We start from the raw sequence: 14,131 nt of genomic DNA, 5'->3' as shown, positions 1-14,131 counted from the left end.
AAATACTGTATATATATTTGGACCGGAGAGATCGTCATCATAAAGGAAGAAGAAAAAAAATCGTCACAAGCGCAACAATGATCGTCTATTCAATGCCCAAAATGAAAATGGCGGGTTTTTGTAGTCCATGGTGTTTTCAAGTCAGAGTAAGCGCTCCTGTCGCACTAAGCTCTGCTACTCAGCTAACAAACAGCAATGGCTCCGCTGTCAAAGTCATTATTGACAAGTCCGAGGATATTTTCAGCATGTTTACGACTTCACTCTTCTCTTAGCTGTGAGTTTCACGCCAGATTGGTATCAATTTTGTTCTTTTGCGGAGGGTTGTGTCGTTTTTTATGCGGTCACGGCACCTCGTGCTAGTGTTGTGCTCTTTTAGCTCGAATGCTAACTAGCTTGTTTTTGATGGAAGTGCAGCACAGTTTAATTCCTGTTTTACTTCAATGCGTATTATGTCCATTTAATGAGTTATATACACTATACACTTTAAGGACTGTTCAGTAAAATTGTATTAAGTTAATAGTGAATGTAAGAACGTATTCTTAGATATGAATAGCTACCCAGATTGCATGTGAAAATATAAACTGGATGCTTATTCAGGTGTTTTTATGGTGCAGAGGCTAACCTGTGTCTCCTTTTGTGTGTCTGTCTAGTTGAAATGATTGAAAACATGGACAAGAAAGCCACCTGGGACCGCTTCTATTCTGAAAGCAGCAACAAAACTTTTAAGAACTTTGAGTGGTTCTTTGGATTTGAAGCAGTGCAAAACTTCATCATGCCTGTATTACAAACCAAGGTGAGCCCTGATACCAGACTTGAAGTCCTGGATATGGGCTGCGGAACTTCTGCTTTGGGTCCGTCGGTTTATCGACACTGCCCCGTACCGGTTCGGGTCACGTGCGGGGACATTTCTCCTGTGGCTGTACGGCTCATGCAGGAGCACGTGCGGGCCAAAGCTGTCCAACCTGGCAACTGTTCTTCACAGCTGGACTTTGTGGAACTGGACTGTACGCAGCTGCATAAACACTTTGCTCCCGCCAGCGTGGATCTCATCGTGGACAAAGGCACCACGGATGCCCTGTTGAAGTCCAAGGAAGGGAAGAGGAGCGCCGGCCTGGTGCTGAAGCAGTGTCTAACGGTGCTGTGCCACTCGGGGTCTCTGTTGCAGTTCTCGGATGAGGATCCAGATGCCAGGCTGCTGTGGCTGGAGTCGGAAGCGCGGACTGCTCGTGTTGCGGTACATGAAGTTGGTGAGTTGAGGGGTGTCTGTTACTACTGCTATCAAGTGACCCCCTCTCCCAAATGTGAAACACCGACTGAGTGAATATTTCTATGTGACTGTCAGATTTTGCAGTGCAAAAATAATGAAAATATCAGTTTAGTCATAAAGCATTTTTTGGATGGATTATTGATGGAAATTCATTGTTTTGACATTATTTTATTGAGTCAGCACAAGCAAACAGCAGACAAATAATTGATTATCACAAATGTGAATTAAAGAGGAATTCAACTCCCGCAAAAATCTTGACAATTATATGTTATATGTGACCTCACTAGTCTAAACATAACATTCTGATTAATATTAAATTTGTGGAATATGAGTTAAGCAGCAAAACCAGCCCTTTTTTTTCCCCATCTCAGTGGGGGGGGGGCGGCCATTTTGCCACTTGCTGCAGATGACATCAATGTTACGCACGTCTCCGGTAACAACCAATCACAACTCAGCTTCAGAAAACAGGTGAGCAACTGTGATGTCATCTTCAGTCGACAGCAAGTGGCAAAATGGCCGCCCCCCTGCGATGGACAAAAATTGCTGGATTTTGCTTCCAAACTCATATTCCTCAAATGTAATAATATTAATGAAAATGTCATGTTTAGTCTATTATTGTCAGGAAATGTTTAACTCTTTGACTGCCAGACGTTTTCAGAAAAGGGATGCCGTGGGTGCCAGCCGATTTAAGCATTTTGACTGATCTTTCAAGGTCCACAGAAAATGATGTGTTTGGACTATGGAAACACACATACTACCAAATGATAGATGAAGATTGGACTCTCATCTTTCATCAGAAAAAAAAGTTTGTTTCTACCTTATTCCGTTTTTCAGCAATCAACAATAGAAAATGGTTAGTTTCACCTCTGTTTTGGAAAAAAACGTCTTTTAACGTCTTTGGCACCCCTCCATAGGATTTTACTAAACGTTATTTAACGTTTTTGGCAGTCAAAGAGTTAAGTTTGACTTTCACTAAAAAATAAAATAAAATAGACACTTAGGGTCAGATCAACAGGCGGCAAACACAAAACCACTATTCTCAAGCCAGCTGCTTCTTTCTGGTCGACTAAATTAGCATCACAGTGTAACATAAGATGATTACCGATACGGCGAGGGATTCACTTGTGTATGTATTCATTTCATATGGAACAAGCTGAAGAAATCCACCGGCTCCTCATCCAGCGCGTCTTGGCAGAAGGCCGGCGGGTTTAGCTGATTGGGGTCGGAAATGCCAATGACATTGTTGAAGAAGCTGTTGAACCAAAAATAAACCATAATAGGAAATCCTGTCATCAAAACGAAGCATAGAACATAAATAATGACTCACCTGGTCACCATCCACCCAAACGACTGAGTTCTGTAGGCTGTGGACACGGGAATGCATCCAAACTCAGTAACGGTAACCAAGTACGGTGCTGTGGGATAAAAAAAAAAGATGAAATAAGAGTGACCATGTGTGGGATTATTAAAGATTATTTTAATTTATCCAATATAAAATTATTCACAGAGCATACATTACTCAATATATGATGAAGAAAATGGGACTCTCAGACTCCGACATTTGTCTCCAATGCTTACAAAACACTACAGACACTTATGTTCATGCTTTATGGTTATGTACTCCGGTTATGTATTTCTGGACTAAAGTCTGAGAAAAACTTTCCGCTATTTTTGGACTGTAGGATACCTTTATCTCCAAACTTGTGTTTGCTAGGTGACCTAACAACAACTGACTTACCACATAAACAATTTCAATCTACACTTGTAGCCCTTACTATCGCTAAAAAAACAATTCTTGTTAACTGGAAAAATAAACAAACTCTGAATATCGACCAATGGTCTAACCTCCTCATAAATCACATTTTAATGGAAAAAATATCTGCCTCAAATAAAAACCAAATATCAAAATTTATAGAAACATGGTCTACGTATATAGAAATTTTTAACCTAATTCTGGTTACTTAATTCTGTCTGTTAGCGAGAGCCACCACATCGTGATAACTTACATTGATGTTTCTGCATTTGGCAATTTATTATTATATTATATTATTAGTATGGGATTTTTTTTAATGGGCTTTAGGTGAACTGATGAATACACACACGCACACACGCACGCACGCACATGCTCACCCACATACAAAATATATATATATATATATATATATATATATATATATATATATATATATATATATATATATATATATATATATATATATATATATATATGTGTGTATATGTATATATATGTATATATATTAAAAAAAACATTTATTAATTTTTTTTTAAATTTATTTTTATTTTATTTTTAAAAAAAGGAGAGCAATGATGATGTCAAATCGAATGAACAATACTGAGCTCTCCTGAAAAAAAAAAAAAAAATTAAAGATTATTTTGAAGTGCTTTCATCCCCACTCGCCCACTCACCGTTGTCAAGAAGCTTGCCCGTCCACGTGTTGACGAGAAGACCCTGACCCGGGCCCGAGGAGCTCCCCACAACGGCCTGGCCCATAAGAGTGGCGTTTCTCGGGACTGCCATCGGGTGGAAATCCACCCGCAGGGCTCTTTTCCTGCACGTGTGATCTTGTTGGTTAATCTCGTACATGACGGCCTGGTGGACACAAGACATGCAAAACAATCTCAGTTTTCAGATCTTGGATTCAGTGATAGCACGTGGCTCACCTCTCTGTAGAGAAGAAGAGCATCATAGGTGAAAGATTTATTCTGGTAAAATCCCATTTCCTGGAGTCTTATCCGGTGTCCCAGTGCGTCGTAGAGGTAGCGGGCGAAAGCCCACAGCTGCTCATTCTGTGTGGACTGCACAAAAAAGATAAAATCTCAGAGTTCAGTGGCTCCGTGATTACAACAGTGAGTGAGAAAAAAAAAAAAACGTACCAAAGTGAGTTGGCCACTCAGAAGTGCAGGACTCGCTGTTTGGAAGAAGCAAAGCCAAGTTAATACAGTAAAAAAAAAAAAAAAGGAGATCAAAAGGAATCAATCCGAGGAATGGATGCATACTTACAGCACGGGTGAGGCTTTTGGGCCACGCATGCTGCCAGAAAGCACACGAGCGCAACTAAAAGTTTCATGTTTGCACGCCACCACTGCTCACAGGCAACAAGTGAGCGAGGTGGAGTCACTTCCTTATAAGCACACACATAACTAGGATAAGGTTCATCCTCTTTACGCTGTTTAATGACCACTGCCTTGTAAAAACAGTCCACCGAGTCGTTCACTATATTGTGTGTATTGGATTTCAACTGAGATAAGACAGCACGTGATGATGCATATTTAACTTCATAGGTAACATCAAGCTAAGTAAGTATTTTGAGGTTGAGTGACTTAGTGGGTCATGGGATGCCAATAAAGCCAGTAGTGACATCACAGTAAAAAGTTAAGGTGTCACAATTGGTGAACAAAGTACATCTATGAATGAAACCATAACATGTTATGAACGTTATTGTTACCTTTCTTGCATTGCTAGCTGCCTAGCTAGCAACTAGCTAGCTGGCTAGCTACGGTCTGGTGGCTTTTCTTTTCATTGTGAATAAGGTACAGTATTTTCCCCTCTGACAATTCTTTGACTAAATTGTGACAATTTTTTGACAAGAAAAGACACAACACTCTCAACATCAAGCTAAGTAAGTATTTTGAGGTTGAGTGACTTAGTGGGTCATGGGAGGCCAATAAAGCCAGTGGTGACATCACAGTAAAAAGTTAAGGTGTCACAATTGGTGAACAAAGTACATCTATGAATGAAACCATAACATGTTATGAATATTATTGTTACCTTTCTTGCATTGCTAGCTGGCTAGCTAGCAACTAGCTAGCTAGTTGGTCTGGTGGCTATTCTTTTCATTGTGAATAAGGTACAGTATTTTCCCCTCTGACAATTCTTTGACTAAATTGTGACAATTTTTTGACAAGAAAAGACACAACACTCTCAACATCAAGCTAAGTAAGTATTTTGAGGTTGAGTGACTTAGTGGGTCATGGGAGGCCAATAAAGCCAGTGGTGACATCACAGTAAAAAGTTAAGGTGTCACAATTGGTGAACAAAGTACATCTATGAATGAAACCATAACATGTTATGAATGTTATTGTTACCTTTCTTGCATTGCTAGCTGGCTAGCTAGCAACTAGCTAGCTAGCTAGTTGGTCTGGTGGCTATTCTTTTCATTGTGAATAAGGTACAGTATTTTCCCCTCTGACAATTCTTTGACTAAATTGTGACAATTCTTTGACAAGAAAAGACACAACACTCTCAACATCAAGCTAAGTAAGTATTTTGAGGTTGAGTGACTTAGTGGGTCATGGGAGGCCAATAAAACCAGTGGTGACATCACAGTAAAAAGTTAAGTTGTCACAATTGGTGAACAAAGTACATCTATGAATGAAACCATAACATGTTATGAATGTTATTGTTACCTTTCTTGCATTGCTAGCTGGCTAGCTAGCAACTAGCTAGCAACTAGCTAGCTAGTTGGTCTGGTGGCTATTCTTTTCATTGTGAATAAGGTACAGTATTTTCCCCTCTGGCAATTCTTTGACTAAATTCTGACAATTCTTTGACAAGAAAAGACACAACACTCTCACGGCGCACTTAGTATCAGCTCCGGCGTATCACAACACACGCACGCTAGACACATCTCGGAAACCGCCGCCGATACGCACTACATGCACGTTAGAACACGCTGTGCTAAATAGATTGCCTGCACCTGATTTATTTAAATACAACACATCCGAGGTCAAGGCAAACAACACAGGACGGTTTAAGGGAGAAGTTGGATATTTTTTTCCACAATACCACTTGCGCAGCAGTCTTCCTTTATTAGTCGGCTATCACATGACTAGCAAGAAGCACGACACTATGAAGGTTAATCATCACTGATAAAGAAATCACCTGACAACTCGTGTGTGTTATGTCGTACACTGAACATGTATTCAGGTCACATTCAGGTGATTTTTTTTGTTGTGTCAGCCAAGAGATTCCTGCAGGCTCAAACCAGTCAGACCGGAACTCACTCATGTATTTGTATTATACCACAATGAAAACAATAATTCTAGCAGACCTGGATAATCTGTGATCACCATTATTTTTGATTCCAGCATCAAGATTTAAAGTCAACACAAATTATTGATACATTATATTATGACTGTTTGGGCACTGGCGGCAGGTTGAGTAGCCGGCAAACGCTGTTGCACTCCGGTCCGTGTTGCTCCCGCAGGAAAGAGGCAATACCGCCGTGGGCGAGGTTGGCCGGGCCGCGGGGGGTTCGAGTGGAGTGTATCTGGGGGTCGGTGAGGTAAGTCAGCCCTTTGCCATTGGCCGTCACCCACCCTGTGAGGACAGCAACATGTATTTGTCATTTCTTCATTTCCAGGGAAAAATAAATAAAAAAAATCTTAATTTCACACGTCCTGCTTTCGGACACGCACCTTGCAAGTCCACGACGACGTCCTGGCAGTTGGAGTGCAGGTAGGTGAAATGTCCGAAGGCGAGGCCGTATTCGGTGGCAGGGAGGGTGTTGTTCTTCCTTTTGATGTTGTTGGTGAGTTTGACAAATTGGCCTAGCATGTACGGCTCCACGGTGATGCAGCCCGTGATTATATCTCCATCTAAAATCTGCTCAACGGCACACAGATGAGAATGCATCTTGTTTGGTGTTAAGTGGCAAATCCAGGTCCAGAAAAGAAAGACTTTCTGGACCTGGATTTGCCACCTCTAGTTCTGCACTGTTAAAAAACAAAACTGTAATATAACAGAATATTACTTTTTATTTTACAGTTGTTTTCTGTATTGTAAAAATATCATTTAATTTACAAAAATAAACTTCAATTTCAAATGTAAAATAACTTAAATCATTGTAAATGTAAAAATATATATTGATTGTTAAAATACTTTCACAAATGTATTGTAATTTAACAAATATTTGTCTGTTATTTAATGGAATAAAATGTAAAATTCTACTTTAAAACCGTTAAAAATGAAAAAACAACAACATCCCATTTATATTTACTGAGAAATCTATAGTCAAAAATTGAAAATTGACAATTTCTGTTATGTCCTGGATGGTAGCGTTCATCGTATTAACATTTATTTTGAAAGGACATCTAATGAGATATAAGTAAAGGGAAAAACTTGAGAGGGTGAATAATACGCAAAGCAAACAACTGGACTTACTTACGGATGCTGCCTCTGCTGAGGCATCAGCAAACTACTTTAATTATTGGGGGGAAAAAACGTGTTTTTATGAGATTTCACAGTATTTTTGTGGCGCCCTAGCTGCCAAAAATGACACTTTTTAAAATTTTTATTTTATTTAATTTTTTAAGAGAAAGTAATTTTCTGTTATTTCACAGTATTTTTTCTGGCACCCCAGCTGCCGGAAAAATACAGATTTTTATTTATTTATTTTTTTTTACGAGAAAGTAATTTTCAGTTATTTCACAGTATTTTTCCGTTTTTTAAATTTATTTTATTTTTTTAACCAGAAAGTAATTTTCTGTTATTTCACAGTATCTTTCTTGCACCCCAGCTGCTGGAAAAATACAGATTTTTTTTATTTATTATTTTTTTATGAGAAAGTAATTTTCAGTTATTTCACAGTATTTTTCCGTTTTAATTTTTTTTTCTTTCATTTTTTTAACCAGAAAGTAATTTTCTGTTATTTCACAGTATTTTTCTGGCACCCCAGATGCTGGAAAAATACTGATTTTCTATTTTATTTATATTTTTACGAGAAAGTAATTTTCTGTTATTTCACAGTATTTTTCCGTTTAAAAATATATATTTTATATTTTTTTAACCAGAAAGTAATTTTCTGTTATTTCACAGTATTTTTCCGTATAAAAAAAATAATTTTTATTTTTTTAACCAGAAAGTAATTTTCTGTTATTTCACAGTATTTTTCTGGCACCGCAGCTGCCGGAAAAATACAGATTTTTATTTATTTTTTATTTTTTTTACGAGAAAGTAATTTTCAATTATTTCACAGTATTTTTCCGTTTAAAAAAATATATATTTTATTTTTTTAACCAGAAAGTAATTTTCAGTTATTTCACAGTATTTTTCCGTTTAAAAAAATATATATTTTATTTTTTTAACCAGAAAGTAATTTTCTGTTATTTCACAATATTTTTCTGGCACCCCAGCTGCCGGAAAAATACAGATTTTTATTTATTTATTTATTTTTTTACGAGAAAGTAATTTTCAGTTATTTCACAGTATTTTTCCGTTTAAAAAAAAATATATTTTATTTTTTTAACCAGAAAGTAATTTTCTGTTGTTTCACAGTTTTTTTCTGGCACCCCAGATGCCGGAAAAATACTGATTTTCTATTTTATTTATATTTTTACGAGAAAGTAATTTTCTGTTATTTCACAGTATTTTTCTGGCACCCCAGCTGCTGGAAAAATACAGATTTTTATTTTATTTTTATTTTTTTTTTTTACGAGAAAGTAATTTTCAGTTATTTCACAGTATTTTTCCGTTTAAAAAAAAATATATTTTATTTTTTTAACCAGAAAGTAATTTTCTGTTGTTTCACAGTATTTTTCTGGCACCCCAGATGCCGGAAAAATACTGATTTTCTATTTTATTTATATTTTTACGAGAAAGTAATTTTCTGTTATTTCACAGTATTTTTCTGGCGTCCCAGCTGCCGGAACATTACTGTTTAGAAAAAATAAAACATTTTTTACAGTGTGGCGTTACTGCAGCTTACCAACAGCGCCTCTGAGGGCAGGAAGAACATCTGGGCCATGACCTCTTTGTCGTAGAGGCTCTTGTTGAATTCCGTCACATAATACTGGGCCGTCATTTGCCTCTCCACATCTCTCAGGTGAAACTGGATCTGCGTCGGTTTCCGGTAGTCCTTCCCGACGTAACTGCGTATCGGTGCAAAGTCAGAAACCATTGCTGAGGTTCCCGCTGTTTTATTTTCTCGGTGTACCTGCTCAGTCTTTCTTCCTGGTGTAAGAACTGGACCCAGATGGCGGTTCTGTGTGTGCCGTGCAAGCCCATTGACTCGCCGATATAGACGCAGGTCTCCCTCGCCGTCCACAGTCCCGAGGCTTTGGAGAACTTTAAATGTAGGGCATCTGGCAGAGGTGATAATTTCCATCAGTGGTGTGGTATGCATTGAGAAACATATGAAGTGCGGACTTGAATCTTACTGTGGACCGTCCCGTACGTCTCAAGTTTGAACTTGTCTTTGTCGCTGCTCAGTCTCTTCAGCAGACATTCGTGGCAAACCCCAGCCAGGAGGCTGCGGTAGTCCTCCTGGGTCAAGGAGTACTGCCGTGCTGGACCAACATGAGCCACGGTGTTGCTCTTGAAGCAGCTGTTGCAGCAAGGGTTCGACGTTTGAGGACCAAGCATCAACTCCTCTGGCGTCCCGTGAGAATCTTCCGTAGAAGGTTCGGTGGTGCGACAACTCCCGGCGGCATCTGCTTTAGGGTTCTCCGGCGATTTGGGCAGGTTTAAGAATTCCCACCCAGAAGCGGGGTCATACCCGGGATCGCTCGCGTCGCCGTCTTGCGTTCTCATGAGGAAGAAGCTCCCGCTTGACTCGGATGATTTGCTGCTCTGGCGACTTCCCGCATACTTGGATGATCTCGAGCCTGCTGAAATGTTTTCCCACGACGACTTGGAGCCAAAACTGTTGCTAAGAGAGCTTGATCTGAGTATCAGCTGGGATAAAGACTGCGGCGGTCCATCGGCTGATGGGTCTATTGGGTCATCATCGGGGGCATCGGAGCCCGCTGTTGCTATATCAGCTTCGACTAATTCAAATTTGTCCGATCTTTTACTTGCACTGGAGGAGAAGTGGGCGGCGGGTCTGTGAGGTGTGGTAACGGCGCACCTCCCGGACCCGGAACTCGTCAAAGACAGCTTCTTCCAGGAAGAGCCGAGGCTGCTTGCACTCGGCAGTCCAGAAACATCAGCGGGTCCCTCGCTTGGAGCTTTACAGGCCCCCGTGCCGCATTCAGTGCTGAGAACATCCACTGTGGTCCCGAATGCTGTAATACACATCTTTGCTCCATCTACCTCCTCCTTCCCGCCCTCACATTTGGCGTCAGTCGTCTCACACAGCGACACGTGATACTTCTGAAATCTCCGCAGCGACCTGGAGAAGCCATCCAAAGTGAACCCGCCCCACCCGTCATTCACATCTCCGAAGCCATCCGGGATAAAAGAGCGGCTGTCGGAATTGACAAACGGCTCCACGCGCAACTCCAGCTTGACCCGAGCCACCATTTGCATGATTTTAGCGCAAAATCCGCCCCTGTCGCCGACGTCCGCGCGGCGGTAATCGTAAAAACGAGCCAAAGCCTCTCGGCAAGCCTCCGTCGCCCGCGTGGCGGCCGCAGAGGGTCCGTCGAGCCATTTGTGGGTGACGGCGAGCGAGTAAGCTGCCTTGATGAAGGTGTGCAGCTCCTGCTTGCTGGCGACCGCCTCGCCCGCCATTTTGCTGAGGAGGCCCACTTCAAACGCCTCCTTGGCCTGTAAGAGGAAGAAGGTCCTCTTTGCGGGGGGGCACGCCATTGAGAAGCTGTACGACAACAAGCAGGTCCCTTGGGCTGTCTACGAGAGAACAAAGGGTAAGACTCGCCGGCCACGTCGTTTGATACATCATGTAAATCAAACATACCACATTGGTCAGCACATAAAGCGACGTGTACTGGCTGTATACAACCGCCATTTTGGCTGCCTCGGCTGCCGACAGGAGACGATGGGTTGCGTCACCGAGCAAAGACTGCACGCAAAGATAAATCAATTAAAAATGGTACGGATTCTTAACTTTAAACATTTCTGACAATAATATATTATATGGGACTTCACTCATCTAAACATGACATTTTTATCCATCTCAGGGGGCGGCCATTTTGCCACTTGCTGTCGACTGAAGATGACATCACAGTTGCTCATGGCTTAGGCAACGACTTATCCAAAACTAAAACTAGCGAAATAACCAAAACTAAAATTCGAAAAATTCATTTTCGTCAACAAAATAAAATAAAAATAGCTTTTTAAAAAACTGGAACTGCATTTTAAATTTACAAAACTAACTACAACTAACTATAATTAGTGAAAATGTCCTGATTTTAAATATGATTTAAGTACTGTATATTTATTTAAAATTTAACAAGTCTCATGGAAGTGACCTCATCTAAACATGACATTTTTATCCATCTCAGGGGGCGGCCATTTTGCCACTTGCTGTCGACTGAAGATGACATCACAGTTGCTCATGGCTTAGGCAACGACTTATCCAAAACTAAAACTAGCGATAACCAAAACTAAAATTCGAAAAATTCATTTTCGTCAACAAAATAAAATAAAAATAGCTTTTTAAAAAACTGGAACTACATTTTAAATTTACAAAACTAACTATAATTAGTGAAAATGTCCTTTGATTGATTTTAAATGTGATTTAAGTATATTTATTTCAAATTTGACAAGTCTCATGGAAGTGACCTCATCTAGTAGCAGTCACTAGAAAAGTACCTTCAGATGACGTCGCTCCTAGGAGACAATTTTGCATGTTTGACTCTTGGCTCCAATGGCTCGCCTTGCCTGCTTTTTCATTTAACTGTCCGAAACTCAATTTTAGGTAAGTAATGCGTGAGCAACAGCAAAGTGGCAAAATGGCTGCCTTCTAAGTTCTGCATTTTGATCAGAACTGCTGGATTGTGCTGCGTAACTTATATTTGACTAACGCAATATTAACCAGAATACTGTATTTAGACTAGTGGGGCTGCATAGAACACATTAACTCATTCACTGCCATTAACGGCTATAGACGTCAAAAACTAATTTGAACTATTTCTATTAGTTTTCCACTTTTTCCACTTTTGTTAATAAGAAATTTAATTAAAAAAAATATATATATATTGTACATTTAGAACAGATATAAAATTTGTGATTAATCGTGAGTTAATTATTGAAGTCGTGATTAATTACAATAAAAAAATGTATTAAACTGACGTGATTAAAAAAAAAAGAAAAGATTATAAAAAATTAGGGGCGTCAGGCGATTAAAATTTTAATTGTAATTAATCGCATGACTTCTAGTTAACTCACGATTAATAACAAATTTGATATCTTTTCTAAATGTACAATAAAAAAATTCTAGGTTTTCACACTCTTGTTAACAAAAGTGGGAAAACAATTTAACTAACAGAAATAGTTCAAATGAATTTTTGACGTCTATAGCCGTCAATGGCAGTGAATGAGTTAATGTCAACAATTTATTTATTTATTATTTTGTTTTTTTTTTCGGGTGGGGGGGGGTGACTTCTCTTTTAAGATTAGTCAGGAGTTCCACTCACTAAATCAATGTCTGGGGTGGTCCTAAAAGCATGGAAGTCCTCATCATTCATGGACAGTAGGATGTTAGCTAGAATGCCAAGGGAGGTCCCGATACCCTGTGAGGTCAACACCAGTGAAGAAGTTAATTCAGGTGGCTTCTAAAACCCACCAAAAAAAAAAAGCCCCTTTCACCTTTTTATCTGGCTGGGGCAGCGCGTAGTAACCGACCAGAGAAGCCCAGATGAGCTGCGCGGCCTCCAGCCACAAGCCTGCGAGCACATTTAAAGTAGAGAGGTGTCAAAATGATGAGTGACTTCACTCAATAGGGAAAAAAAAGAATCAGACCTAGTTTTTGCAAAACCATTCCACGAACTTGCAGGCTAACAGCCTGTACAAGAGCGCGCTCACTTTCCGAATGGTACACCCAACATCCTGTCAAAAGATAAGAAATGTGATTTATTCAGGTTACAGGGCGCTGTTATAAGATGTTAAACGTGTGTTCACCTGTGGCCCCGCTATTGATAATGAGATGGCTCAGTATGTACTCAGCTTTTTGCAGTTTACCTACAGGAGAGATGGCGATTGATTTCAATGTATTTGTTTACTCGTAAAGAAGCCGAGTCTCAAGTCACCTGAATTCAGGTACACGCGGGCCTGTCGTATGACCAGCTGAGGGGCTACGGGGGCGCCTGGATGGCGCTTGTGAAGCAGCTTGCTGATCTTCAACAACTGCTCAGACTCGTCGGTCCAGTAGAGGAAGCGGTCCACCAAGAAAATCAAAGCGAGCGCCACGTGCGCTTCCTGGGCCACGATGGCGGCCTCCAGGACAATCTGCCGATAGACACGTGAAAAGTAAATGACCTGTCTCACTGGAGACTAAACATGTTCGATTTTTTTTCCTGAGACTTCTCCAGAAGGTCACAATGAGCGGCCATCACCAGGAGTTGAGGTAGATGCCGGCCAATGAGCTCGCTCAAGTTGCTCTTGTCATCGGAGCTGATGGCCTGCTTGTACTGCCACTTTTCGGGCACAAAAGGCCACCTCATTTCCACGGCCTCCTGCAGAAGCGAAGCCAGCTCCACACATAGGATATCTGGAACATTAGGACAAGCATAGAATCAGTGTCGGTCCTGTTGCAATAGCGCCCTCTTGTGTCAGACCTCTGACACTGCAGTAGTTGTGCATCTCGGCCTCAGTGAGTTGCGAGGAGCTTTTTGCTGCTGCCGTGAAGCATTTCTTCAACAAATTTCCCACTTCCTGGCTGGTCATTCTGTTAAAAATCAGTAAATAAATAATAAATAAAGCCATCTTACTGCTCGTATGGTCAAAGTCATTAATCTACATAAGTTAATGGAACACCTACCTTACAGTAGGTTTCAAGTTTTCTTTCACTTTCTGGTTTAAGGGCGGACTTTAGCATGCTGCGTTCAGGGAAATAGGAAATATTACCACGCATCACAAGGAGCGTTTGAAAAACAAGTCAGCCTGCATTTAGACTTAAGGGCTTCTTTGCTAGATATAAACGTATTTTTTTTGTATTGCATTCA

The 14,131-nt window shown here is 40.3% G+C and overlaps 3 protein-coding genes across 3 annotated transcripts; 1 reads left to right on the top strand and 2 right to left on the bottom strand.

Annotated features, from left to right (window-relative positions):
• Positions 1 to 22: 22 nt before the first annotated feature.
• Positions 23 to 1,403, top strand: cskmt (citrate synthase lysine methyltransferase). The gene is made up of 2 exons (XM_077544615.1): positions 23 to 274; positions 651 to 1,403. Exons 1-2 carry the CDS (start codon positions 196 to 198, stop codon positions 1,319 to 1,321), a joined length of 750 nt encoding a protein of 249 aa, XP_077400741.1. The 5' UTR covers positions 23 to 195; the 3' UTR covers positions 1,322 to 1,403.
• Positions 1,404 to 1,419: 16 nt separating this feature from the next.
• epdl1 (ependymin-like 1) lies at positions 1,420 to 4,441 on the bottom strand. The gene is made up of 6 exons (XM_077544616.1): positions 4,290 to 4,441; positions 4,163 to 4,197; positions 3,950 to 4,084; positions 3,695 to 3,878; positions 2,595 to 2,682; positions 1,420 to 2,519 (listed from the first exon to the last, which is right to left on the bottom strand). The coding sequence occupies exons 1-6, from the start codon at positions 4,354 to 4,356 to the stop codon at positions 2,402 to 2,404; spliced, it is 627 nt and encodes a 208-aa protein (XP_077400742.1). The 5' UTR covers positions 4,357 to 4,441; the 3' UTR covers positions 1,420 to 2,401.
• Positions 4,442 to 6,038: 1,597 nt separating this feature from the next.
• On the bottom strand, positions 6,039 to 14,002 carry alpk1 (alpha-kinase 1). The gene is made up of 14 exons (XM_077544603.1): positions 13,948 to 14,002; positions 13,745 to 13,854; positions 13,523 to 13,677; positions 13,217 to 13,415; positions 13,089 to 13,148; positions 12,930 to 13,016; positions 12,777 to 12,853; positions 12,605 to 12,700; positions 10,924 to 11,028; positions 9,446 to 10,856; positions 9,223 to 9,370; positions 8,995 to 9,157; positions 6,707 to 6,893; positions 6,039 to 6,608 (listed from the first exon to the last, which is right to left on the bottom strand). Exons 2-14 carry the CDS (start codon positions 13,851 to 13,853, stop codon positions 6,418 to 6,420), a joined length of 2,988 nt encoding a protein of 995 aa, XP_077400729.1. The 5' UTR covers position 13,854; positions 13,948 to 14,002; the 3' UTR covers positions 6,039 to 6,417.
• Positions 14,003 to 14,131: the final 129 nt, after the last annotated feature.

Source organism: Vanacampus margaritifer, chromosome 15 (assembly GCF_051991255.1).
Source record: "Vanacampus margaritifer isolate UIUO_Vmar chromosome 15, RoL_Vmar_1.0, whole genome shotgun sequence".
In the NCBI taxonomy this organism is placed as follows: Eukaryota; Metazoa; Chordata; class Actinopteri; order Syngnathiformes; family Syngnathidae; genus Vanacampus; species Vanacampus margaritifer.
Note: the sequence above shows the minus strand (reverse complement) of the source record. Positions and strands in the feature narration are given on the sequence as shown.

Bases quoted from the DNA above. Each gene is read 5' to 3' on its own strand.
- epdl1 (XM_077544616.1), bottom strand. From the start codon at position 4,356: ATGAAACTTTTAGTTGCGCTCGTGTGCTTTCTGGCAGCATGCGTGGCC. The intron at 4,085-4,162 runs GTACGTTTTTTT...TTTTTTGTGCAG, and splicing joins TGAGTGGCCAACTCACTTTG to TCCACACAGAATGAGCAGCT. The intron at 2,520-2,594 runs GTGAGTCATTAT...TTGGTTCAACAG, and splicing joins TTTGGGTGGATGGTGACCAG to CTTCTTCAACAATGTCATTG.
- cskmt (XM_077544615.1), top strand. From the start codon at position 196: ATGGCTCCGCTGTCAAAGTCATTATTGACAAGTCCGAGGATATTTTCA. The intron at 275-650 runs GTGAGTTTCACG...GTGTCTGTCTAG, and splicing joins ACTTCACTCTTCTCTTAGCT to TTGAAATGATTGAAAACATG.
- alpk1 (XM_077544603.1), bottom strand. From the start codon at position 13,853: ATGACCAGCCAGGAAGTGGGAAATTTGTTGAAGAAATGCTTCACGGCA. The intron at 11,029-12,604 runs GTGAGTGGAACT...CTTTGCGTGCAG, and splicing joins CCACCCCAGACATTGATTTA to TCTTTGCTCGGTGACGCAAC. The intron at 9,158-9,222 runs GTACACCGAGAA...ACCGATACGCAG, and splicing joins CAGGAAGAAAGACTGAGCAG to TTACGTCGGGAAGGACTACC.